The 25,612-nt window shown below is 40.7% G+C and overlaps 3 protein-coding genes and 1 pseudogene across 3 annotated transcripts; all 4 read right to left on the minus strand.

Moving 5' to 3' along the window:
- Positions 1-75: 75 nt before the first annotated feature.
- thoc1 (THO complex 1) lies at positions 76-6,517 on the minus strand. The gene is made up of 21 exons (XM_028976089.1): positions 6,412-6,517; positions 6,112-6,185; positions 5,955-6,015; positions 5,802-5,868; positions 5,558-5,676; positions 5,420-5,468; positions 5,223-5,318; positions 5,009-5,091; positions 4,783-4,856; positions 4,574-4,676; positions 3,322-3,456; positions 3,079-3,179; positions 2,914-2,980; positions 2,771-2,821; positions 2,148-2,218; positions 1,963-2,058; positions 1,574-1,639; positions 1,395-1,478; positions 716-863; positions 542-626; positions 76-373 (listed from the first exon to the last, which is right to left on the minus strand). Exons 1-21 carry the CDS (start codon positions 6,451-6,453, stop codon positions 96-98), a joined length of 1,950 nt encoding a protein of 649 aa, XP_028831922.1. The 5' UTR covers positions 6,454-6,517; the 3' UTR covers positions 76-95.
- A 4,570-nt stretch (positions 6,518-11,087) lies between these two features.
- Positions 11,088-12,417, minus strand: LOC114787818 (aquaporin-1-like; annotated as a pseudogene).
- A 265-nt stretch (positions 12,418-12,682) lies between these two features.
- On the minus strand, positions 12,683-14,198 carry LOC114788014 (aquaporin-1-like). The gene is made up of 4 exons (XM_028976090.1): positions 13,833-14,198; positions 13,332-13,493; positions 13,154-13,234; positions 12,683-12,904 (listed from the first exon to the last, which is right to left on the minus strand). Exons 1-4 carry the CDS (start codon positions 14,196-14,198, stop codon positions 12,734-12,736), a joined length of 780 nt encoding a protein of 259 aa, XP_028831923.1. The 3' UTR covers positions 12,683-12,733.
- A 1,959-nt stretch (positions 14,199-16,157) lies between these two features.
- LOC114787904 (aquaporin-1-like) lies at positions 16,158-18,653 on the minus strand. Its single transcript, XM_028975825.1, has 4 exons — positions 18,241-18,653; positions 17,389-17,550; positions 16,928-17,008; positions 16,158-16,762 (listed from the first exon to the last, which is right to left on the minus strand). Exons 1-4 carry the CDS (start codon positions 18,646-18,648, stop codon positions 16,583-16,585), a joined length of 831 nt encoding a protein of 276 aa, XP_028831658.1. The 5' UTR covers positions 18,649-18,653; the 3' UTR covers positions 16,158-16,582.
- Positions 18,654-25,612: the final 6,959 nt, after the last annotated feature.

Genomic DNA, 25,612 nt, shown 5'->3' on the forward strand with positions numbered 1-25,612 from the left:
AGCTTTACAAAAAAAACCCACCGTTAGACCTAAAGCAAGGTCACCAACTTTTCAAAAAAAAAAAAAAAAAAAAAAAGGTTGATCAAGGATAATATCTAGCTTTCACTGAGGGCATCAGCAATCTTGGAGAACCCTGCCGTGTTGAGAGCAGTGATGAGGTTCTCCATTGTAGCTTGGTTGCCTTCACGGTCCTGCCAGGCGACTAACATCATTTTGGCTTGCACTTCCACATCCTCGCTATCTGCCTCGATGTCCCGCATCTCTGTAGTTTTCAGCTCCAGCTGCTCAGCCAGTGTCTTCCACTGGGCACCCAGCTTGGATGCAATCTCATCCATTTGTTCATTAGACACTGATTTGCTCTGAATACCAGGACCTGATGGGGATAAAAACATCCATAGCTAAGGCAAGTGGCTAATATGTAACAAAATCTATACTAAAGCTTAAAAAAATGAAGACAACGTGTAGCATAAGAGATGTTCATATATTATAATTAATCAATCTGCATTATTCAACCAGAACATCTGAACCATTTAAAACTCACTGTCGTTGGTCTCTTTGAGGAGATTGTCACCATTATCTTCATCATCTTCTTCGCCAGTTTTTATTTCCTCGGATGGAATGTCTTTCTGTGGGTATTAACAAAAAAATAATAATTGTGAAAAGCTGCAAAATGTCAATCAGTGCCCTCGACAATTCCAGATACTCGACTGCTCACCGGCAGTTCTTTAGCCAGCTTGATGACCATGCTCTCCAAGTAGTCAGCCAGGCTCTTGAACTGCTGGTTAGTTGGCTGGAAGAAGTGAGGACTCCTTCTTGACAGTAGTCGTAAAGCGCGCCACCCGTAGTTGGAGTTGCGGACAACCCTGAGGGGAAGATTTGTTCACAGTTGACCATTTGTATTAATTTGCCCGTTTCCATAGGCCTTTGACAGTAGTAAAAGACATTGTACAAGTGATCTGTTTGAAGGTTGAAACAATGATTTGCACCGAAGCACAAAATATTTTACCACTAGTTCAGATGCTCCACCTATAATATCACAGATTTCATGAGAATGAAGCCAAACACTGAAATGCATTTAAGTTACTGTGAGGAAAGACGGACCACTGATTATTTGCTCAATGTAATCATTTTGTGATTGTTTTGTCTTAAAAAATGTAATTCACAAAGTTACCTGTACAAATGACCAAATTACCCCCCACACTTGAGATCATGCCTAATTCACAATTTGTAAAGGCCTCCAAACACTCCCACAGGTCAAAAGTGGTGTGGGGAAAACCAGCAGTTCTTGAAGCCTGATGCAGCATCAGTAGACTATGCATCATTGACAACTGCCCTATTGTCAAACACACAATGTTTCATGTTTTCCCAGCATGAAACCACATGTCTGCACTTACTTGTACTCATCTTCCACCATGTTTACTGGGTCGGCTTGCTCAATGGCCTCTTCGAAAAACTCCTCCAGGGACGGCATGAACTCCCTGGGAACAGATGAATGTCCAACTACTGTTAATGCTAATATTTGGTCAGGCAACAGACCATTTAAATGAGACCTCCCAGTCTTAAGGGAACACACCTGCTATCTGATTTGCAGGCCTCCATGTTGTCATGATTGAGGTTCCAGAGTCTTGTAAGCTCCTCACTGTGAAAATTCATTTGAAAAGCCCCAGCTCAAATTTTCAGTTCTGAAGAGCTCCAAAATAAACTGGACACGTTCCAACAACTACACTTTACAGTGGAACACAGCTGCTCCCCCATTCCACAGCATACAATGTAATGATATGCATCTTCCCGAGTTTTACAATGCAATTTTAGTTTGATGCATTACTATTAAGTTGATTGACTATTAATGCAAAACATAGAGGGTTATTCTTTCCATACAACAATTTCTTGCAATGTTTACTTAAATTTGTATCATTTAAAATGTATATTTGTCAGAGGTATGGATGTGCAAAGTAAACATACTTTCCCATTATGATCTTGCAGTCAGGACCTCTTCCCAGGAAGTCCTCTGGGGCCGGCCTCTTTCTGCTGGGGCGGGTGGGTTTGGTCTCTGTTGGCCTTCAGGGACAAAGACAGCAGAAGCGGTTTCTGTAAGCAGCTTATGTCTGGGTGCATTTAGCGTATGTCTTGCAGCAATTTTACTTTACCTTTCTTTCACAAAGCTTGGGCATCCCTCATTTTTCCAAGAGTTCCAGTTCTCTTCTGTGTTGAGAATGTGCTGTTGCAATTTCAGAATAATGCTTAGTTTCATTAACATGCTTGCAAAACACAGAAAATATTTCTATTCCTAGTGTAGCTTCTGTTGTGTTATTTCCTTTTATAATCTTTGTATCATATTTCTTTTGGATAGAACTTTTAGAACAAATGTAATTCCATATTTAGCCTTGCATTAATCAAGATTATTAATCAGATCAATAACCAGTCATTGCTGCTATTATGCCTATAACTAGTCGACTTCCAAAATAGTTGTTAGTTGCAGCCCTGATAAGAAACAGCAATTGTCAAAGAATAAAACAATAGAACCCACATTTGCTGGTGCACCAGATACTTAATCAATCAGTTGACAGACTTGTCCTCATTTACACAGTATCATTTCATAGAAACGATAGACTAGTTGACGCTTTCTACATTCATGCAAATATTCCATTGATTAAGACCTTGAATTAAACATTCATGTTGTCTTGATAAATTCAATACTAGGTATCGGATGGGGTTAGGGTTAGTACATGTAAACAACCCTCAGAATAACTAATTTCAAATAAAGTCTCACCTCTACCAAACCGGCAAATTTGTCTCCATCAGGAGGGATTTCTCGGAGCAGCTGGGTTACACAAAACACCACATCAGGATTCACGCATTGGGAAAGAAATTGAGTTCAAGGAGCAGTTAAAAAAACTAGAAAAAGAACAGCACCTGGTAAACAAGTTTGGTGGTGTCCTCCATCCATAAACTTTGGTCGTCATTCAAAACGCAGCTGGAACTGCAACAGCAGAATGAATTCAAGTTACCTTGTATGAGCTGGATGGTAAAGAATGAATCCAGCCAACATCCACCCTATATGCTATGAAAAAAGCACACCTTTTAAACTTGACCTGGGCCTTGAGGTACTGGAAAAGAATAAGGTATTGTAACAGGATGTGGCGTCTGAAGTTGCCATCACTCAGCTGAAGGTCCATGAGCTGGAGGTGGGAGTGAGTGTGTCAAAGATCACAATACAGATTTGAGTAGAAAAAATTGATTGAAATAGTAGGTTTTTAAATGTACACAATGACAATACAATAAGCTCACACTTAAGACAAAGAAAGTTCTATTTATCCTTACCTTCTCACTGGTGAGGAACTTAGCAAAATAAACATGTTCGCCTCCAGTTGTCCTCAGTTCTTCTAATTTCCTCTTGGAGGCCTGAGTGTCATCCAGCTTGTAGCTTTTAAACACAGCTAATACCTCATCTGAGTACTGAATTGATGGAGAAAAATATATAAAAGGTATTTAAATTAGATGAAGTTCTTTACTCAAATTTATCTTCACGCAGATCCAGCCTTCTTTACTCCGGATTTTAGTTTCTTTAAAGGTCCCCTATTGTGCTTTTATATAGTGTAATATAGTATAATAATACTATATCTGAAGTCTCAGTGGGGCTGTTAAGGTGGTCTAGCGGTTAAGGTAGTGGACCCGTAATAAGATGGCTGCCAGTTCGAAGTGACACTGAACAAAGCACCGTCTGCACTGCTCCACGGGCACCTTTCAAGGCTAATGGGTTAAAAGCAGAGGACACACTTCATTGTATGCGCTGTGTGCTGTGCTGCAGTGTTTCACAATGACAATCACAATCAGCTATGTGCAGAATTTCTACAGCCATTTTTAGGCAGTCCCACAATGAGCAGTGTGTGTAGCTTTAAATGGCAATTAGGAGGAGAGATGTGGGATGAAGAGGAGAGTGGTCTATAGAAGTGAGCAGGCATTTGCGGAAATGACATCAACACTTCCTTTTTGGCGAAAACAGGAAGACGTGTAAGCATTTGTATATCCAATCACCAAGCAACTGCAATGCATCGCACGTTTTCAAGCCATGACGGTTGGTGGAGTTACTTTTTTAGGGGAGGGGTGGGAAAAACCAAAATGAATTTTCACTTTTTCATCCTTTTTGCTATCTCTTGCAATCTCTTTTCAAAATAGTCTGTTAAAGGACTATGGCTCAGTCTTCCACTTTCTGCTTCTATGTCAAAACTCTGTAATCCAATTCTAGTTGAAATGGACTGTCTCAGAAAACTAGAAAAACTTTGGACACAGTGCTTCCTGGAGTCACAAAGCAACTCGTAATTTCTCTGCTCTTACACTGTATGATAATAAGAGAATGTTAACACACTGAAGTGGGTGGAGAAAGCATGAGAAAGGGGAGCTACCGCTCTCTGAGCAGCAAAGCAGAATGGCCAAAGGACGCTTTATAAATAACACCATTTCGAGCCACTGAAAAACCAGAGACAGGCTAGGGGAACTCGTTTTAAAGTTAAATAATCTCACAAAGTGAAATATTCATAATAGGGGACCTTTAAATTAATGAAGGATAAAGCACCTTGAGAAAAGTCATCCACTTTTCATAGCACTGGATTGGGTTTCTAAAATAATCCTGCAGGTTCCAGAACTTTCTGTACAGGTTGTAATCAATAGGAATGGTGCTGCAACAGAAGATCAAACACTGAATTTCAACACAATTTAAGGACCATCACACCATTCTGAAAAAGCTCTCAACACAGACATTTATAAAATTATTGAATTTCTTACTAAGGGGCAGGCTCCTCTTCATCACCCATTTCCCCCTCCTCAACATCCATACAATCCTCCTTTTCTTCAGTGTGCTACAGAGACAACAGAGAGCAAACTTCAGTTTTTTTTTTGTGCACATTTTTATATCCCATAAACTGCTATAATCTTAAAAATAAAGCATAGTAGTCTTAATCAACACATACTGATTCTATAATGACTAAACATGTTAGTGTTTAGCACGTACCCGCTGACCCAGAGTGCTCTCCTGTTCATTTTTGTTGAAAACTGTAATGTTGTCTAGGTTAAACTGACTCTGGAGGTTCAGACCTGAAATAAAAACCATGAAAAGTCAGTTGCCAATGACAAGCCTGCTTCTACGTTAAAACAAAGGTTTTTACATAGGGTAAACCTGCTCCTTTCTTCTGCATATAACCTTATGTATTGACATATAAGATTACCTGATTTTTCCGACAGAGGGAACAGTCTGGCCAGGAAGAGCTGAATTCGGCCACAGAATACCGTATTTTGTGACTTGGAGAGTCTTCTCAGCAGGTCTAAAGCAATAAGCAGACATAACATAAAATGCACAAACACAATCGACCTTAAACCATAGTCAGGCTGTTATTCCAAGAATACAAAACCTATTTTTGCTTACCATTACACATTCTCAATAAATAGTTCTTCCCAGCAGAATAGAAGGAATTCTACAGAAGAAGAATTAATGAGGGAAATTGAGAAAATATGATAACACAGACCACACTCCGTACATTTACAAATCAGTGACAGAGCCTACCGACTTCCATGTGGAGACATTTTCCTCGACAAAAGAGAATATTTTATCACATTGGTCCAGTGGAAGACAATCCAACACATCTCCTAACAAAAGGAATGGTGTAGAGGCTGAACATATTCCTGAATTGAAAATAAAAAAAACACAGTTAACAGCTCAATACCACATTCAGTGAAGCAATAAGGGATGGCAAGTTTTTCTTTTTTTTTTTTTTTAAATCTGACCGTTCTAGCATTAAAACCTTCACCTTCAGTGACCGCATCAATGCTGAGGTAAATAAGAGCAAGAAAGACATCACTATTGGCCTTCTTTACCTAGAAAAACAGAATTGCAGTTAGGACTGAATAGGTTCTGATGAGCTAATGGTAAAGAAAGGGCAGGGGAAATAGTTTTAACTCACAATCTCATCCTCCAGAACCCCGCGCAGAGCCTGATCCAACGTGGACTTCTTCTCCGTCTCGCTTGGGAGAGATGCAAAATATTATATCGTTACGTCAATGTGCATTTAGAGCCACGATGGAATCAAAAAGCTGCAAGAATGAAACCGCCCTACTTACTTTCCCGGGAAATGGTTGAATGCATGAAGTAAAGGTTTGCTGCTTTTTGTGTTCAGCGCACTTCTGGTCGCATCCTATAATGTGCAATTATAAAATGTCGCCACATAAATAATGATCCAAAGACGAAGGGAACATTTCTGAATGTTAGTTCCAAAACGCGTTGACAAAAACGGTGCGCCGGCTAGCTAACTTAGCATTGTTACAGAAATACTATTAGCGGTATATTACAAGTTAACTTTAATGCAACATTCATTCGTATATAGTTATGGATTACAATTCATTTTATGAATCGTTACGCACCGCAAATTTCTCTTTTGCTTCTGTAAAATTGGACGGAGACATCGTTCTCTTCGCACTTGGTCAAAATTCTGACCTGCAGGAATTCTCTTTTTGCTTCCGGTTTACACATTCTACTCAAAATAAGAGCATAAGGGTCGTACAAAAACAAGTTTGTGTTACTCTAAAACCATTCGTCTGTTTTTTAAATTTTATTTATTTACCTATATCAAAGAAATATGGATGTGATAAAGCTGTCCAAGGTTTAAATATATTAGAGACTTTTTTTTCATCAGTTTTGGCCGGTAGATGGTAGAATTGAACAAAGTTCAACCACGACCGGCGAAGTTGTGGATGTGTGGTTGGTTTGCTGCTCATTTCCAGTGATCTCGTCACTTAATCCTTAAAATCCGTATATTACAAATTATATCCCTAATATCAGTACCGCAAAAAAGTTTTAATTTGATTGAACTTCCTCAGCACATTGATGGCTAGATGTTTCTATTATTCTATGTGCATGCGAATGTTACAGTTGTGTCATGGATCCACCTGCTGTAAAAGACGTTTAATAAACAGCAGCTTTTTGCTGTAAGAGCACAATATTATTGCACTGCTTGAATATGCAGTGACTGAATTTTTTTTGTTCAGTTTGAAAGATGATCTCTTATAAATCCAGTTATGAATGACGCCATCTGTTGAAGGATGACTGACTTCTTTCTCAATGTCAGCTGGTAAAAGCTCTTAAAGTTTGTAGATAATAAACATAATTTATGAGCCTGTATGCACATAGCTAGCTAATCTGTTGTGCATCTATAGGGAAGCTGAAGTGGGAGAGGTTGCTTCCTATAACCATCAACAGCTCAGCTACCAACATGACAGAGCCTGGCAAATTTCTCAGAAAGATAATCACTCAAGACCTCAGCATTCGTCATGCACAGAACAGGACGAATGTCTTGCGTTAGTTGAAATCTTAAGTCTAATTCTGGCTTTAATGATGAAGTTATGCTGAAGCTACAGATTCCATCCTCATATCCCCCCTAATGGGATGGTCAACCACGAGGGAGGATAAAACTGTGCATTACCTGGACCGCAGACATTAATATTGTTTGCTGTCTTCATGCAAGGAGTACCATGAAGAAAACATTGAGCCTGCCACTACATTATCCAGCCCCTTCCTCACACAGAACATCAAGATCAGGTTTCAAGTTTTATAATCACTACCATTGATGAAATTCTTTGATTCTTTTTTTCAAGAGCTCTATAAAACTCCAATATAATATATGTTATATAAGTTATATGTTAATATGTTACAGTAAATAGATTTTTAATTGAAAAAAGTAAAAAAAAAACCAATTCATTTAATATAATTTATGCTTAATCACTATATGATTCTATAGCTACTGTGATCATATTAGGATTAACATCACAGCTCTTCTTTCCATTGTTCTTGGGCATCATGAACAAATGTAAGCTCAAGTTTGACCTGTTTACATTTACTCACTCACTAACTTTTTATAACCGCTGCATCCTACTCAGGGTTGCGGCTGCTGGAGCCCATCCTGCAATGCTGGGTGCAGGGCGGGGACTCCCACCAGTTTGCATACTAGGTGGATAGGCGACTTTAAATTGGCTGTGGGTGTGAGTGTGTGTTTGCCCTGCCCCTGGTGAGTCCCCACCTTGCGGCCAGTGTCCCTGAGTAACTGGACTAAGTGGTTAAGGACAGTGAGTGAGTATTATAGAGACCGATTATTGCACACTGTGCAATATGTTGTGTGAGATCCAATGCTGCATCAAATGACATAAGTGAGACCCAACAACAGAAGTAGAGGGAAGCAGAGGTTTGTGTTGCTGCTTTGCAACAAGTAGAGCAGGGTCATGGCCTGGGTGCTTTTCTATGGAAATTGTCTGTGTTCTCTGTGTTGTCATGTGTGGTTTTTTGTCCACAGTCCACCAACTGTGAAATCAGATTGATTTTCAATCTGAAAATGTTAGTGAGGACACATTACAGTGTGTTCTGGAACATATCCTGTCATTTAGCTTCCTCTAACTTGTCTGCAAGAACACTTTCACCCAAAAGAGGTCTATTTTGGACTTTTGAGGGGTTTATCCTTGTCTCATTTGAAATAACAATGAATTTGTTGCAGGACCTTGAATTTTATGATCTTGCTGCTGTTCTGTAATTGACTGCATCCATTGTTTTGTATCCAGTGCAGCATAAAAAAAATATATATATATAGTTGTGCAGTCCACCTTCAGTTATGCTTCAGAAATATTTTTTCATTTTGTCCAGACTATTTATTAAACGTGAAACTATTGGTCATTTTACTGTGTAGGGCCCAAAACAGAATACGTCCTAAAGGTGGCGGGCATTGGTTGAATTGAGAAATGTGGTGTGAGCTGCAGATCAGCTTGAAGAGCTGACTATCACTGAGATGTTGCTTGTTCTATTGTCAACTCAGTGTAGGGAAAAAGACAACTGCACATATGGGTGTTTTGTACAGTGCCGATGTGGGCCAAGGGTGTTCTTCTGCACCCCAGAGCACAAGAGCTGCAAAACCAACACCAAAGTAGTCACAAACACCTCATCAAGCACTTTTGAGCAACAATTTCATTCCGCTGCTCTCACCCAGGCCATGCCTGTCTCCTCTCATGATGAATGAACTGGTACAGATGCACAGCGGCCTTGCTTAGTTAAACAAGTGCCGCGCAGCCTTTGCGCCACTAGCACACCCACTGAACCCCTGCCAAAAGCTGATGTTGAGCAGACAGGGTGTGGGCGGTGAAGGCCCACTGGGCGAGCAGATAAGAACCTACCATCTCTCAACACCGGGAATGTGCAGGACCAGGGCCTCCTCCTCTACATCCATTGCCTGGGTCACTGTTACTACAGCGAAGGCAGCAGAGCAGCTTTACTCTGACAGGAGATCATGTGCAACACTGGTGTTCTTCAAATAGAATGACAGGGCCCTCATCTAGTGTGGTATTATCTCGGAGTCAAGGTTTCAGGGGTACAAAGAAATTGACTAGAATAGATGCTAGGTATTGTCATCTAAGATGGAAAATTTGCAAGTGTAGTTGAATTTATGCAAAAAAAATGAATTGGTGCAGTCTTTCCACAGTGAACAGGTGATTCCGAAAGAAACCAGGAGAAGGCTAGAATTTAGGGTGGATGCTGGATTGACCTTGACCCTTCCATGAACGCATCAGCGACGCCATATCAAATCTTTACGCAAACATGCCACAATGAAAGACTCCGTCTTTGATCAAACAGAACGGCGCTACAGCTCCCTGGGGAAGCAAACAGCGAGTCCTCTCATCACACTTACTCACATCCTTCCTTCTCTACCAGCCTCAAGTAAATTAAACAAAGGGCTTCGTATGTTCTTGGCCATCATCAGAGGTACATCGTCATTTCTCATGGAATTAGATAATAGGTCTCCGTTCAGCAGCGATGTTTCCTTCCTTCCTGCCCAGGCGTTCTAAACAGTACCCATCCCGATTATGTTTACGTGGCAAAGCCGTCGTTCTGTGCACATTTCGCTAATCAGTCATTAGCGGAGGGCGGGGGGGCTTCATTAAATACCAATGTGAGAGTACACAAGACAGCGCTGGAGCTCTGCACAATGACTTGTGACAGTGCCAGAAAGGAAACCCTTTTCGTTCGGATGGTAGACGTTTAGCAGTTGTGTTTACCGTATTTTAATAACAGATGCACACTTAGGTGCCTACACCCTAACTCTTCCTGTACAAAGATTAAAATGGGAGAATGACAGGAATTTACAACATATTCAAGAGCCATTATATATTACATTGTCCACTATATGTGTACTCGTTATATAATTTATTACATGAGATTTAAAAAAAACGCATGTATCTGCATCACCCAGAACAAAATTCATGGTTGTGTCCATATCTGTAAAAAGTTTTGTTTATTCTTGTGGATATAAAGTTAGATATGTTAGGTTAGGGATGTATGTGAATACAAAAAGGAATTATGAGTTTTAAAAATGTTTTTGACTGGAGATCAAGGACCATTCTTTAAAGTATTTTTTCTGTAGCAATTTCTGTGAACACAGATCCTCTGGTCAGAGCAGTCAGTCGTTTGCGAAGTTATATGGTTCTTGGGTACAGCAAACAGTCATACACCAGAGCACACCCCGCATATCGGGCCTATCCATTACACCTACACTGGTAGCACATCAAAAGTGGTGGAATGGATTTAAATAAATTCAAAAATATATGCAGACTAACCAGCATGGCACATGCTTACCAAGTGGTTTTCAAAAAACTTCAAATAACCGCTGGTCCGGATTAATACCACACCCAGTGTAATAATAAAATGAAGTGATTGTCACATGTGATACACAGCAGCACAGCACACGGTGCGCACAGTGAAATTTGTCCTCTGCATTTAACCCATCACCCTGAGTGAGCAGTGGACAGCCATGACAGGTGCCCGGGGAGCAGTGTGTGGGGACGGTGCTTTGCTCAGTGGCACCTTGGCAGATTGGGATTTCAACCAGCAACCTTCTGATTATGGGGCCGCTTCCTTAACTGCTAGGCCACCACTGCCCCAGTGTAGCTGGTCTGTGGGGAGAAAACCTGTTTGAAACAGACTCTCCACTTTATGATTATTACACTTGCATATTTTACAAATAGACTAGTCCTGTGCATGTTAAGTACAGTCTCTTTCTTTGCTTTCACTGCTTCACACCACTGAAAGCTTTCACCGCTGCCAAATGCCCCAACCCCATTAACAGCCCTATAGCCAGGGGAGCCAAGCCTGTCACATCAGTGCGCCTTTTATCGGTGGTAGCGAACACGCACAGCACCAGCTGGAAGGTGTTTGAAAGCTCGATGCCAAACCCTTGGGCTGGAGTTACCCCATTTAACTGTGAATGAGGCACGAAGAAAGCAGTCGTCACTGGCCTGTTTAAATCAGATTCTTACTTTGACACGGCTGTCCAAATTTGAAAATGAAAGCATTTAAATAAACAAACTCACTGCATTGAGTCATAGGTAGTCGATGGATTCAGGCCTAACTTTACACATTACGGCACCGGCTACCACTGCCCCAAGCATCTGGGCAATGATGTACAGCATGGCTCGGAGTACGCTGATCTGACAGCTGACCAGTAAACCCAGTGTCACAGCCGGGTTCAGGTGGGCACTGCTGATATGCCCTAAACTCTGGTCTAGTGGCGATGGCCAGCCCGAAGGCCAAGGCAACTATGACCTCCTTGTTGCGGTGCTTGTTGTATTTGTTCTCAATGGCAGAAGAAATGCTGATGAAGATTAAGTTGATCATTCCCATCAGCTTTGCCAGCACAGCCCTCCACAGCGACCATGCTCTAAAGTCACTCGCCAACTCAATTTTCAGACACCTCAGTGTCTGTAAGCAGAAAGACAGTGAAGAACTGACAGTAGTGGTGGTGGCGGTTGAGTTCACAGCTCCGCTCCTGGCTTTTACAACTAGTCTGTATCTTTGATCTTTTCTTTATTTTTACCTAATATGATCAGACCGTAGAGACCCCAGTCTGACAAAAAAAAATAAAAAATATATATATATATATATATATATATTTGGAACAAAGATGATTGACACATTAAAAGAAGCCTTACATTGGTCAAACCCCAATCAAACTTCAAGCAATTTCATAGATGCAGACAAGTTTTTCCCTGGAGTTTTACAGGACTCCAAAGACTAATGGGGTGAAGTCATGACTTATGCAAAAAGCAGATGTGGTCATAAACCAACGGTGAGTTTCTCTTTAGTATAGTAACTGAAGCTTGTTTTAAATTATTTAACACTTGCTCTGAGGAGCAGTGGATTTAATTAATGCTCTTATCACAGCAGACAGTGACACAACAAAATGAGTTCTCTGCTTTTAACAATCACCCATAGTGAGCAGTGGGCAGCCATGACGCGCAGCGTGTGGGGACGGTGCTTTGCTCAGTGGCACCTCAGCGGATCGGGATTCGAACCCGGAAACCTTCGGATTACGTGGCTGCTTCCTTAACCACTATCATTATATACCCACACAAGTACAATAAGAGTAACAGGCTGATGATAGACTCATTGAAAAGGTATTCTTATTAATGAAATCTCAAATGTCGAAAAAGATTTTACATATCCTATCTGGTCATGTTCGTGCACACAGCAGAGGGGGGGGGAGAAAAAACAAAAAAACAAAAAAAAAAAACAAAAAAAAGTTATTGCATCGCATTTTATTTTGAAGCAGTTTTCAAAAGTCCTTTTCACAGAAGAGAAAAAAAAAAAAAAAAAGTTGTGTCAATTCTAAACAATCACACCCACTCCAGGGGTGAAGTGTCTCCAGTCCTCAAATCAATGGTCTCCTCTGAAATCCTCCAGCAGAGGCTCTTTCTCACCTTGATCCTCGGTTCCATAGCAGAACACCCTTATTCTTTCAGAGAGGCCTTCACATTTAGGGTTGAGGAGCAGGTTATAGAGGAACGCTGCTACCAGACCCCCGGTCACTGGGCCAGCCCAGTACACCTACAAAACATTTAATTAATAAAACATTGTTTGCTTAGGCTTAAACTGTCTGCATGTGTGGGAGGGCACTGAAGTGGCACCACTGGATCTACAGTGCACTCTGGGTTTTTAGTTACATGCTTAATTTCCTCTCATTACGTTAGAATTGAGCTTGCAAAAACACTGAGAGCGGTATTAGCCTAGGGAGTTTGAATCTAATGCAATGCACGCTCATGTGTGTTCACAAAGTAGTGTTATTATGCTCCTCACCCAATGATCTTCATATGCATGAAGGATAACAGCTGGTCCAAAAGATCTGGCAGGATTCATTCCACAGCCTGTGTAGCTAATCTGAAAGAACAAAATATTTCTCATTATACAAATAAAACTTAGAATCAAAAAGAGTGCTATTAAACAGTAAAAAAAAAGACGACACTCGTTCACTCACGCCTGCTAAGTGTCCCAGTCCCACAGAGAGCCCTATGGCCAGTGGTCCTGACCCAGACACATCTTGCCGCCTATTGTCTGTGGTTGCTATGACGCAGACAACAAGCTGTAATGTGAGTAAAAACTCGATGGCAAAGCCCTGGGCAGCGGTGACTCCATTCAGCTGTGATTCATGTGGGAAAGGAAATGTTGTTGCCAGTCAAGAACATCAGCTGAATCAGAACAAATAACCATCAGTCATGTCATCAGCTCACAAATATTGACTAAAATAAAAGTAGCGACAGTCACACACACAGTCTGCTATTAATTTAAATTACAAATACAAAAGTGTATCAAGTTTAGAGGACCGGTTAATGCGTTTTTTAGGTTCTTAATAAAAATCAACATTTACATAATTTTTTAAGAACAGTCACAACTAATTTGACCTTGAAATATGCTGGGGAAAGAAAATCTGTTAAATTATCCGTTTAATTTGAGGTAAAAGAGCTCATAGTCAACATACCTTATTCAAACCAAGTGAATCAGTTCTGGCCGGCATAATCCCAAAAACAATCCCACTAGCTGCAATAGCCCCCAGCATTTGGGCAACCACATAGAGCACAGCCCTCAGGGCACTGATCTGACTGCTGAACAGTAGGCCCAGCGTGACTGCTGGGTTCAGGTGACCGCCACTAATATGACCCAAACTCTGGACTAAGGTGGCTGTGGCCAGCCCAAAGGCAAGGGCCACTTTGACCTCTTGGTCCGGGTAGCCTCTATTTTGGTTTCCAATTGCAGCAGAAATTCCAGTGAAGACAAACAATGTCATTCCTATCAGTTCAGCCAGAACCGCCCGCCAAAAGGCCAAGGTCTTCACCTCGTTCACCATGCCTTCTGGAATCTTTTGCAAGGGCTGGGAATTAAAAGTCCCATGCAAAGTCCAAGCAGAACATACTCTCTGGGGTCTGACTTATCTTCAGGCCACGCTGTGAGCTTTTGCTCTGCAGTTACTTTGCCCAAAAGAACCAAATGTGCATAATTTTAAACTGATCATTTAAAATAACTGATTCAAGCGCAACACCCACCAAATGAGAATATGCCTCAATTAACATGACCCTTTACTTCCGACTGATCAGAGTAGAAGCTGTGATTGGCCATAGAGCACAGACACAGCTGTTTTCTTATTTGTTTGATTGAGTTGAATGTCATGCAAATTAGAGCCACATCTTAACTGTTTTGTTAATTGCTGATCCCTAGCAAAGTATGTTCGCATTTTAGACCTAGAGTTTCCTTCCTATTAGTCTGCTTAATTTTTTGATTGACTTTATACTTATTATTAGTTTAAATGCTATATAATTAACCTATGTAGGTTAATTATAAGTAGGACCATATAGGTCAACTTTTTGAAGGCAAGAGCTACAGCATCCAGTGGGGAGGTGGAGCGGCAGCTCTGTCTGTACAAATGACCTTTCTGCCCCCAAAATCTATAGCAGTTGTTTGCTTGGCAGAGCTTGGCACATTGTTCAAGTCATTAGAAGTAGCGATGCGGTAAAAACAAAGCAGTGTCCCGCCATCCGCTACACGTCCTGAACTACAAAACAAACGTGCCACAGTTTCTGTGAAACAGTTGCTCATCTATGGTAAAACGAACAGATTTTTTTTGTTAACTGTGTCATGTTTATTTTTTTCATTCCTGATCCTGGTGGGAACAGCCAGCAGAATGACCGGAAAACTGAAGATCGTAGACACTGTGCCTCTTCTGCCACCTGCGGGAATTTTTTGCTTGTCGTTTGGAAACCTGTCAGGCCCCAGCCACCAGTGGATCAGAGTTCTTGACTTGGTGAAACAGTGTTCAAGCAACGGAATATGTCTTAATACCTTATTGAACAGCTGCATTTTGACAGAAGTGCAGGAGCAGAAAGTTGCTAATGAAGTGTGGTGAACATGAAGTAAAATTCCAGATTAGCCTGCAGATATTAGTTCACGTTAAAGCTCTGGGCATGTGTTGAGTGTGGAAATCCCAGGGAGAGCTGCAGAAGAATCCTCGTTATTGCTCTGAGGGAGGTTCTCCATTGTGTCATCTCATAAGATGGATCTCCTGCTACTAACAGAATTCTTCAGAGGATTCAGGGAAAATGTAACACATACTGTACCTTTTTTTTTAACCGTATAACGCTGTGCAGATGTGGATTGTCTACATCTGACAAAATCCATCATTAGAGACTGCAGTATATGACTTCATGCAGTCGCTTGCAAGATCATAAAGCAATAAAATGACTGTAAAATGACCAATATCACACAAATATTAAGAATAAATAAACTACATAAATAATCTTAGGAGGGGTTAATTTTTTTTGCTGTAATTTCGAACATGGTCCTGCCAAACAGATGATCCTTTGCTTTGTAAAATGAAATCATGTGTCCCGAACGTTCACCAAACAAGTATGATCTACTGCTTGCAGTGAGTTTATTACGTATTGTACATATTTATCTGTCAAGGTCTTTCACAAATGTGTCCATAGGCATCCTTCATTTCTTCAGATCATCTGAAACGAACAGTGTCCAGCCCTTAGACTGCCTGAGAATCCGGGGGAACAATGTACATGTGGTATTATGGACAGAATGGCTACTTCAGCCACGTTATTCTAAAATGTATTAAGAATTCTGGTGTGAATACCTTGTGTGTGTGAATTTGGGAGCTTGGTGGCTCATTATGAATGGACAACGTGTTGTGACCTAAATTGCCTTCAGACTATAATACCTCTTGTTTACTGAAAAGACAGACGTGTGAAAAAAGGGTAAAAATAACCCATTTCTTTCATTCTTGAATCAGACGTGGTAAACATGATTGTGACACATGATTCAACACAGTATTTATTTACTTACAAAAGTGAAGACCCGGGATTTCATTGAGCACACAGAGAATACAAATATAAAATGATACAATAAACATTTACATAGAAAATAGCTTACAAAAAAGTGACTCTGAATCTAAAATACTGTGGTCCTTGGCTGTTACAAAATAAAAATTAAGTCTTGATTTTAATTTAGACGTGGGAAGCTAAGGCACTGAGATCAGTAAAACCAAAAAGAAAATTCATATTTAAAACCAAATGGAAGAACTGAACAAGTCAAGCCACCAATTAGGATAGTCAAACAGAACAAACACTAACAAACATCAAGCAAACGTCAAAGCTACTCCTCACTGGTGAAAACAATTCTTTGAAGGCAAACGGACATTTAAAGGACTGTACACTAGATGCTGGGGGGGGTTCATTTTGAGGACATCTCTAGAGCTGGGGTGTCTTCTGGTCCATTCACGTCATAGTCTCTAGCCGGCCCACTGACCAAAACCTTCACACGGTCAGGAAAATCATCCAGTTTAGGATACAGCAGGAAGTCGTAGATGAGCGCAGCGGCCACGCCTCCACACATTGGTCCCACCCAGTACACCTGAAATAATTAAATATGTGAATGATTGTTTTATTTTTTTTCTGGTAGAATAATTGATTTTAAGGAATCGATTTGAAACTGTGCCCTAGATCTCTGTCATTAATAATTTATTTAACAAAGTTTATTATATTTGAAAGACCCAGTTCAGTTTAATTCTAGACTCACCCAGTGGCTTGTGAAGTCGGCTAAGATCACAGCCGGCCCAAAGGACCGAGCAGGGTTGATGCCACACCCAGTGAAGCTAATCTGCAGGGAACACATCGCCAGCAGAGAAGCATTAAGAAAAACACAGGCAACCCAAACATGCAGTGTACACGTGAAGAACAGAGTTCTCTTAGAAAATGAACACTTGTCACTGTAATGTCCTTGTGTGAACAGGCTTCGAGCTCTCAAAATAATTACATTGTGGTACATTAATATAGATTCTACAGCAAGGGATGAAAATGTGAGGACAGGTTTCATATAGGCAGGCCATACTTTGTTTACGATGTGCAAAACGCCTCATCAAATCTCCAACTGTTTTGTGTCACGGTTCTCATAAGACAGACAATGAGGGCCCTGAAACATGCATTGTTCTCCAGGCTGGAGTGGGACAGTGGGAAGTGTCCGAACTGTTAATTACTCACGGCTGTCAAGTGGCCCAAGGCCACAGAGAGGCCGATGGCCAGGGGGGCGGAGCCCATCACGTCGCGCCGCCTTTTATCGGTGGTTGCTATGACACACAGGACCAGCTGGAAGGTGGCCAGGAGCTCGATGCCAATGGCTTGACTTGCGGTCACATTGTTGAGCTGTGCGGACGGGACAAAATAACAATAAAAAACAATTAGTCCGTTTTGATCAGAGGGATGAATGGGCTTTCACAATTGCGCTAAAAGGATTTCCCATCTAACGAGAGTTGGCATCTAATGCTCATTTACAAAAAAAAACAAAAAAACAAAACAGATATGTCAATGGTCCGGTGTGACTGAGGACTAAGTGTACTGGTTTATATATACACTGACATAAAACAGGACATATTTCGTTTTATTGACAGCTGAGCCAAATCCCTTCATCCTGTATTCAGGTAAACAGAGAACGTTAGCGAATGCTTGAAGCTGCGTTGTCGTAGTACACAGAACAAACACTGGAGGCCAGCATAAACATACCCATCAGCCTGAATCGAACCTGCACAGCCTATGGAAAAATGCATGTGATTTTTTAAAAAACTTTGAATTACGCCGTTCTGGCACATGCTCACTGACGTTACGCTACAGCAAAGCCAAACATTATCAGTTTGGCCAAGGCCTCAGCTGAAATCGGGAGATAATTTATTATCTCCTCCTGGCACACACACGGTCAGAGGATGCATGAAGCTGTTCTTATAAACATTTCACTGGGTCATGCATCGTACCACGAGCCACAACAGAGCCAAATCTGTTTTACTCCCAAACAGGGCTCAGCTCCACAGAGGACAGAGCTGGGAAGGAAGGTGAACTCACGCCGTTGAGTCCCAGAGCCACGGAGTCTGCCGGCCTCACGCCGTAGATGATTCCACTGGCCAGAGTGGCCCCCAGCATCTGGGCAACAATGTACATGACGGCGCGGAGGACGCTGATCTGGCAGCTGGCCAGCAAGCCCAGGGTGACGGCCGGGTTGAGGTGGGCTCCGCTGATGTGGCCCAAGCTCTGGGCCAGCGTGGCGATGGCCAGACCAAAGGCCAGCGACGTCTTGACCTCGTCCACGGGACTGTTTCCGATGGCCGCCGTGATGCTGAGGAAGACGAAGAGGGTCATGCCCAGCAGCTCGGCCAGCACGGCCCTCCAGAACGCCTTGCTCTTGATCTCACTCTTCATGGCTGGGAGCACGAGGGGGGGGGGCACTCCTGCGAGGTTGTGTACTAACAACATTGCTGCCAAAAAAGCTGCTTTTATAGGCCTGCCGCTGATAATGGTGGGGAGGCGGGTTTAGAGAGGAAAGAGGGAAGGGCAATCTTCTATTAATGAGAAATGAGGGCTTTTCCTCTGTCCTCCCTCCCCCTCTTTCTCTCGCTTACTCACTCTCCCCCACTACACACTGTTGCTTCTTTAAAGAAAAAACCTTGCACCACATTCCACATTCTCTCTGCAGTTATATTTCATACCACTATTTCAAACTACGCAAATGAAAATGAGGACGGCTGAGTCCATTTTTTATTGTGATGCAATGGGCAACATTCGATTACGGTCACTGCAAATCATTGCAGTGAAGTCATATGACAGCCCCCACCAAACCACCCATCCACCCACACCCTCACTCCCATTCACATAGTGTTTTCTGCCAATACACACACATGCAAGGGTCTTGCCCAGAATCTAAGACAGCATTTTCGATGGATTGTTGGTTTTTTAATTGAATGTAATATAAAATCAACTTCTTTTGTAGCCAAACAAGAGCTGTGTATGATGTTCTCTGGACTACATGCTGTGTGGTCTTCGATCCATTACAGTTCATTGGGGATGTTAGTCATTTGTCTTTTCAGAAACCATAAACAGAAACCATAAACCATTATGATCCATAAACAGCACATAAGGAATCCCTAGGAAGTTTTAATACCAATGGCTAAGAACCAGAGGGGCATAAGTTTATTTTGGGTGAAATATGTGTACTCGCAAAAAACTGGAGTAAATGTTCATGCACTCATTTTTTTCACCAGACACATTGTTTCAGTCATGTTTACTCTATTGATCATCTACTGTCCATTATCACGGTGCCATTTTTATCAGCAACAAATGTACTGACAGAAATCACTTTCATAGAAACTAATATCAAATATTAACATCAGTATCAAAAAGTCATATACACAAATGTTCGCAGATGCCACCGACAACTCGGACCTGAAAAGAATTAAGGTATGTACAGAATGTTGAGACAATCCACACACTTCGCTTCATGCTGGACATTCTAATGCACTGGTTGACTGATTGGAAAATGAGGATCCTGCTTAAGAAGTTCTGTCCGTCTATCCGGGAACATTTTTTTTTAACTGAGGCTGCTTTCATGGACAGTTTCTGCCAGAGGATCAAAGGTGCTGGTGTACTAGGCATATCCAACCTATCAGAGCGGCACGGCCAAAAAAAAGAGGATCAAACTTCTCTTTGAAGGATTTTTTTTGGACCGGGGAGGAGTTTGGGTCATGGAGCTGTTGGAGGAGAGGAAACTGGGAAAGGCAGTCATCCGTGTAACGGCATGTGACAAGAGAAGAACTCATTTTCCTAATGGCTCGTACTCATCTAATTGCTCCATGCCACAGTTTGTCTGGAGAGTAGACGAGACTGATGACAGGAAGAGCTTTCATAGCTGCTGTCATCGAAAAGCGAATGAAAAGATGTCTCAAATGATGAGATTTGTGAAATGACAGTGGCAAATGTACGTATGGATCGACCGATCATGGTTATTATCCCTTTGTGGAAAGTAGCTATTGAATTCCAATGTGTGTGAAAAAGCTTGATTGGTTTAAGCCTTGAATAATGCATTCGGTTACATGAACCATAATCATGTTTTGCAGCTCTGCTGTGCAGGCGCCGTTTGCAAGCATGGCAAGCATCACAATGCAACATGCGGTTGATAAACACAATGACCGGTGCATGCCCATAACTCTGAAAGGGCTCCATTCACCGAGAAATGGCCAAGGCATTCGGATCTAAATGCCTTTCTAATGAGGATCCGGCAAATCTGTGCCTGCACAGCTCCTGCAGACGGCCATGATTACATAATTCTTGCTTGTTCACTTCACTCTCTAGAGAATGCAAAAAAGATGCTATATACATGAAGATGTGATAATGTGGGCAAAGTGTCTGTTTTGATAGGAGCTGAGTAGATTAGATTAAGACAGCCTTTGAAAAGCAGTGAGGGGTGTTTCAGAACTGACAAGTCCTATCAATCTCACAAGGATGGAAACTTGATTTTGATCACGTATCTATCCCCTGTGAAAACTATGCCTCTGAATGCATTCTTACATCTGCACATGGTTACACCACACAACATATATCACAAGAACCATACAAGAATCCTACTTCATCCATCTTTAAGCCATTGGCAGGTCAAAAACAACAAAGAAGACAATAAGAGTGAATGCTCCCTTTTAGGAGGTGAGACAGTTCCGGAACAAAAACTTTGCACGGAACAAAATGAATGCTAATCCAATATGCAATGAATGTTTTTGCATCACATTAGCTGTTATAGATTGGCATCTTATGAAATGCAGTGATATTCCCAAATCAGACATTTTCCCCCTTCATTTGAAAATTCCTTGAGGTATATGATGTTCTAAGGATTTCCTGCGACAGCGGTCGCTTTAATTTGTTTACAAAACTTGTATGATATAGCTTTTGGTGTGGTTGCTCAGGACAGGAAGTAGTAACAATGATAATGCTTTTTTAATGGTGTCTTGCTTATCTGACTTCCACTAAGGCAATGCAATTAGCAGGCCATAGAGAGAAATGTTTATTTAAGCACTCACTTAGACAGGAAATCCTCTTATTTTAAATATGACTTCAGTCCATAGGAAAAGAGTGGCTGTGTTAACCTGACGTATATGGCTGCTGAGGAATGTCCTGTACAGACCTTTTTTCCTGTCCTTCAGTCGGACACCTAATGGTTAACCATCCATCCATCTATTCAGCTTACTTTTTGCCTTCTTCTTTACCCATTTTCCACCAAAATATTCTAGTTCTTTGCCATTGCCTACGTTTTCTTCATTACAACAATCAAAAAAACGAATTTACTGAAGAGAAGGGCATACTGAGGATAGGAAACGTGTACACACCCCTGGTTAAAGGTCACAGAAAATCCTAAAAAATGTAGCATGTACAATTCAATTGAAAAACAGACAAACAAAGTCATAGTAATTTCTGACTGAATTCTGTAATTAAACCAAAAGGAGTGAACACCATTGTATGTTTTTATTTCTATTTTGGACATGACTGGTTCCAGACTACGCTATTTGTAAAACAAAAAATTACAGCATTTTTTGCTACTTTACATGTGTTTTATTAAAATTTGTAGTACCTGTACTCTTCCTGGTTACAATTTCACCCTGCCAGTTTTTGTGTTGCACTGGGAAAAACTATTGCATTTTCCACACACACACAGACACACAAAATTACTTCAAAAACACACACACACACACACCCACACAAACACACACACCTCTAAAAACAACAAGTATTCTTGTTGAATTCAATCAATATATGCCAAGTAAACCTGGCAAGTACAGCATCAAAATCTGGAGAGCCTGCAATGCCCAGGCAATCGAACTTGAGGAACTTGTGACAGTTCTCAGAAGACGATGCCAGGTCTTTCCCTGCAGACCAGCGGCTGCCAGCTTGGTCATGGATGTCCAGTAGGATACATCGACCTCACCAATTGCACTTCTAATCATAAACATTGTGAAAAAAAATCAGAATACATTTTGAATTTTATTTAAATGGTCAATAATACCACAGCTTTCACTTTCACTTTTTTCCACTTTCACTTTATGAGCAGTCAAACACACTTGATAAATTGTCACTGGGTGGACAAATATTTGCTTTCATTCAAAAAAATGTAAATTTTTCAAAACAATATCCTGACTAAACTTTAACATAAACCAGTCACTGATATTCTGCCGAGGTTTGTGCATATGATCATAACCATAGTGAAAGGAATTCAGAATGTTTACTTTGTTTTTGCTGACAAAATAGTGTGATTTTAGATTAAAAAAAAAAAATTAGATTAAAAAAAGGGTCAAATATATGTTAATATTTTGGAAAGAAGCTCATTAAAAGAATGAAAGAAAATTTGTATTTCATTTCATCCCTTGTGCTTTATAAGCAGTCAAACACACCAGGCAAAATGTCACAGGGAGGACAAACACAAGGAGGTTAATTTTGTTCAATTCGTGAAGACATATAGGAAAAAGCTAATAAGACAGCGTGCCAATCTTTTTTGTGTGGGCCATTGCACTAGCTCTGAGGTCATAGGTTAACAATAGCTATTTGGAACAGGAAGTGCTGTGTCTGTTCGGATGCCACCAGCTGTAGTGTGCAAAGGTCTGCATCCGCGCCTTGTGTGACCGAGACACATTTTTATTTTTACGGGGCTGCTGTTTCGTCATGGTCACATCTTAACTCTTTGTTTCCTTGCCACCAGGTCTAGCAACCCCCCATGCGTACCTCCTAAAACCACGGAAGAACATGTACAAAAAGATTTTATGAATGACTCAGTTGGGGGCTGCCACTGTCATGGAAACTGCAGTCCGATCAAGCACTAATAGTCTTACATCATTCCATAACATTCTCCAACATGAACATAAAGAACTTATCATCTGAATGGATGTCCCACATGTGAACTTCTTTTGTTTGACCATGAAGAGGAGATAAACCATATAAAGAAATCTGAAGTTCGCAATGAAAGGGAAAGAATGACAGACTTCGCAATTCTAGGGGAGGCATGAACTTTTCAGAGGAAATTCAATAAGGAGGGATTTTTTTTCCCCCTCGAAACCAAACAGTTGAACTGCAAGCATTCCTGACTGAATTTGTAAAACTCGTGTGCAGCCACATGACCTGAAATCAGGTTTTCAACTTGAGTAATAAACAGTCCGTTTCATGTACATTTATTTGATGTCTTGTTGTAGTGGGTGTTCCTGGAACGCTAACATTTCTCATCTTCAGTCTGTTTGGCCCAGAATCCCTGGATCCACATTGCATTCTCCAAGCTTAAAATCAATTGAATTAAATATTTGGCTTCTGAAACACACACTGATTGACGTGAACCTAAAAGCTCAGCTGAACACGGGAAGTGTGCTTCAAATTTCTCTTTTATGTGATATCCAGACTCATTAGGAGGCAATAAAAAGAAATTTGTGTAAATAATCGCCTAATGCATTCTAATGCAAGTCCAAATGCTTTAGTGGTCTGATTTTTTTTTACATTTCTTTTGGACGATGATTCAGAGAAAAGAGGCTCCTGACAAGGTTACATCTTTAGAAAAATATTACTGCGATGCACAGAGATTGATATTTCCCATGCGTACTTAATAATTTATGATCCAGGTGGTCAAATGTTTAGCTTACCACATGAAAGCTTTCTTTGAGCAGACGAACAGTGGTTTTGACAAGAAAACACACTTATTCATCCGGTTATTAAAGTTCGGGTCCATCCTGTGTCATAGACATAGTAGTGTCAAATGTCTGGATGACAGGCCAACAAGAGATATGAATTGCTGCACCTCGCACTGTCAGTTTTAATAAAGCAGAGATTCCAAATCTGAACCAACTGAACGTGGTCTGTACTACGAATCTGATATTTGATGTTCCAGTATTGTGGCCAGAATGCATCTTTACATTCTGAGCTTGTGCTTACAACAGATGATACTCCAGTGAGGCCAAGATCGTGCAACACACAATAGTCCTGTGATAATGAATCACTTGGCTTCTCAGCAAGTCCTGTTGGGTGACGTAGAGAAAACACTTTTATGCCTCAGGAAGTAGGCTAGGGCTCTATTTGTAAATGTTTAAAAATGACTCTATAATGACGCCCTGGCTAGAGGTAACATCTGAATGGGTAGAAATTGCCATGTGACACTATAAGAAACAACGATAATCCAAAATATTGATATGTTTTAAGTGCCATGAGAGCCGAGGATGAGCATTGAATAAACATCATGCCAGCGATTTTGGTTTAACATCCTTGAGAAGAAAACTTTCAACAATGAAAAGGCAGAAAATAGCTGGAAAGCTACTCTGATCTTCTGCTAGATAAAGCCGCCTTATTTTGTGGAACTTCCTGTTTGCATTCTCTCCAGGGATGTTTGGTGTAATCTGGGCTCATGTTGTGAACTTGCAATATTAAAATCAAATAAGGGAATATGATTACAAACTTAATTCACAGACATGGCCTTAATATGAAGAACACATGAACACATGTTCTCAGTGGCGATAAAAAAATTGGTTGATTAATGAAAACATTTGTTTTGATTAATGATTCAACATCTAGAATTCATTGTCTGTTTTTATTAATACATTGGTGGTTCTTAAAAATATTAATGTTTTAAAATATTTAAAATTGCAGTTTTATAAGCCATACAGTTTAATGTTGTTGTGTAATTAGTAGATATTTCATTACCAAAAAGTTGATTTATTAATTAAGAAAACTTAAACTTAACAAATCACTTCACTTAGGGGTTAAACTGCCATAACATTGTTAAAAGATAAATCACGCGGTTCTGTTTAGCTACATGTTTCCATGCACAGTTTGCATCTGTTCTAGGTGAAAGTCCAACAAAGTAAATACAGGACTCCACTTGCATCACTCCTGCAGAGTTGCAGCCCTTCAGCCTGTGATGTATTTTTATCAAATCTCCATTGAAGATTTCGGGCAAAATGAGACTTGTTCTAATTTTAGATGCATCTAAAAGGATGTGGAAATCGGGAAATGAGCAGCAGGAACCAGGAAGCGTGAGCCATACTTAGCCTTAAAATACAGTGTTGAGTGAAAAAATAATTTTATGCACAAAAAATATGGCCCTTGTGCTTTGAACCTGAAACACATTACAGCGGCGTCATTATCTACTATGGACTGGATAAATGCACAGGGAAAAATGGATGGATCCATCCATAGACCTTTCCATATGAACTTTTCATGGTCACGACCATATCAACAAAACCATGGTCATGGTCACAACTAGAGAGGAGCTAGTGTAGTGAAGGAGTGCAGTAAGTATTTATAATAAAGTTGAACAGTGTGATTACATTTTACTGAAATATAATGTCCATTAACATATCTAGGTCAAAGTCTGGCAGGAATATTTTGAGAATTTTTTTTTTAAACTAATGAATGAATTGTGTATACA

This window comes from Denticeps clupeoides, chromosome 4 (genome assembly GCF_900700375.1).
Source record: "Denticeps clupeoides chromosome 4, fDenClu1.1, whole genome shotgun sequence".
Classification (NCBI taxonomy): domain Eukaryota; kingdom Metazoa; phylum Chordata; class Actinopteri; order Clupeiformes; family Denticipitidae; genus Denticeps; species Denticeps clupeoides.

Bases quoted from the DNA above. Each gene is read 5' to 3' on its own strand.
- LOC114787904 (XM_028975825.1), bottom strand. From the start codon at position 18,648: ATGTTGTTAGTACACAACCTCGCAGGAGTGCCCCCCCCCCTCGTGCTC. The intron at 17,009-17,388 runs GTGAGTAATTAA...TGTTCCCTGCAG, and splicing joins CCTTGGGCCACTTGACAGCC to ATTAGCTTCACTGGGTGTGG. The intron at 16,763-16,927 runs GTGAGTCTAGAA...TAATTATTTCAG, and splicing joins CCGACTTCACAAGCCACTGG to GTGTACTGGGTGGGACCAAT.
- thoc1 (XM_028976089.1), bottom strand. From the start codon at position 6,453: ATGTCTCCGTCCAATTTTACAGAAGCAAAAGAGAAATTTGCG. The intron at 6,186-6,411 runs GTGCGTAACGAT...TGCACATTATAG, and splicing joins AAGCAAAAGAGAAATTTGCG to GATGCGACCAGAAGTGCGCT. The intron at 2,822-2,913 runs GTGCTGTTCTTT...TGTGTAACCCAG, and splicing joins CCACCAAACTTGTTTACCAG to CTGCTCCGAGAAATCCCTCC.
- LOC114788014 (XM_028976090.1), bottom strand. From the start codon at position 14,198: ATGGTGAACGAGGTGAAGACCTTGGCCTTTTGGCGGGCGGTTCTGGCT. The intron at 13,235-13,331 runs GTGAGTGAACGA...TTGTTCTTTCAG, and splicing joins GACTGGGACACTTAGCAGGC to ATTAGCTACACAGGCTGTGG. The intron at 12,905-13,153 runs GTGAGGAGCATA...AATGTTTTGTAG, and splicing joins ATGCATATGAAGATCATTGG to GTGTACTGGGCTGGCCCAGT.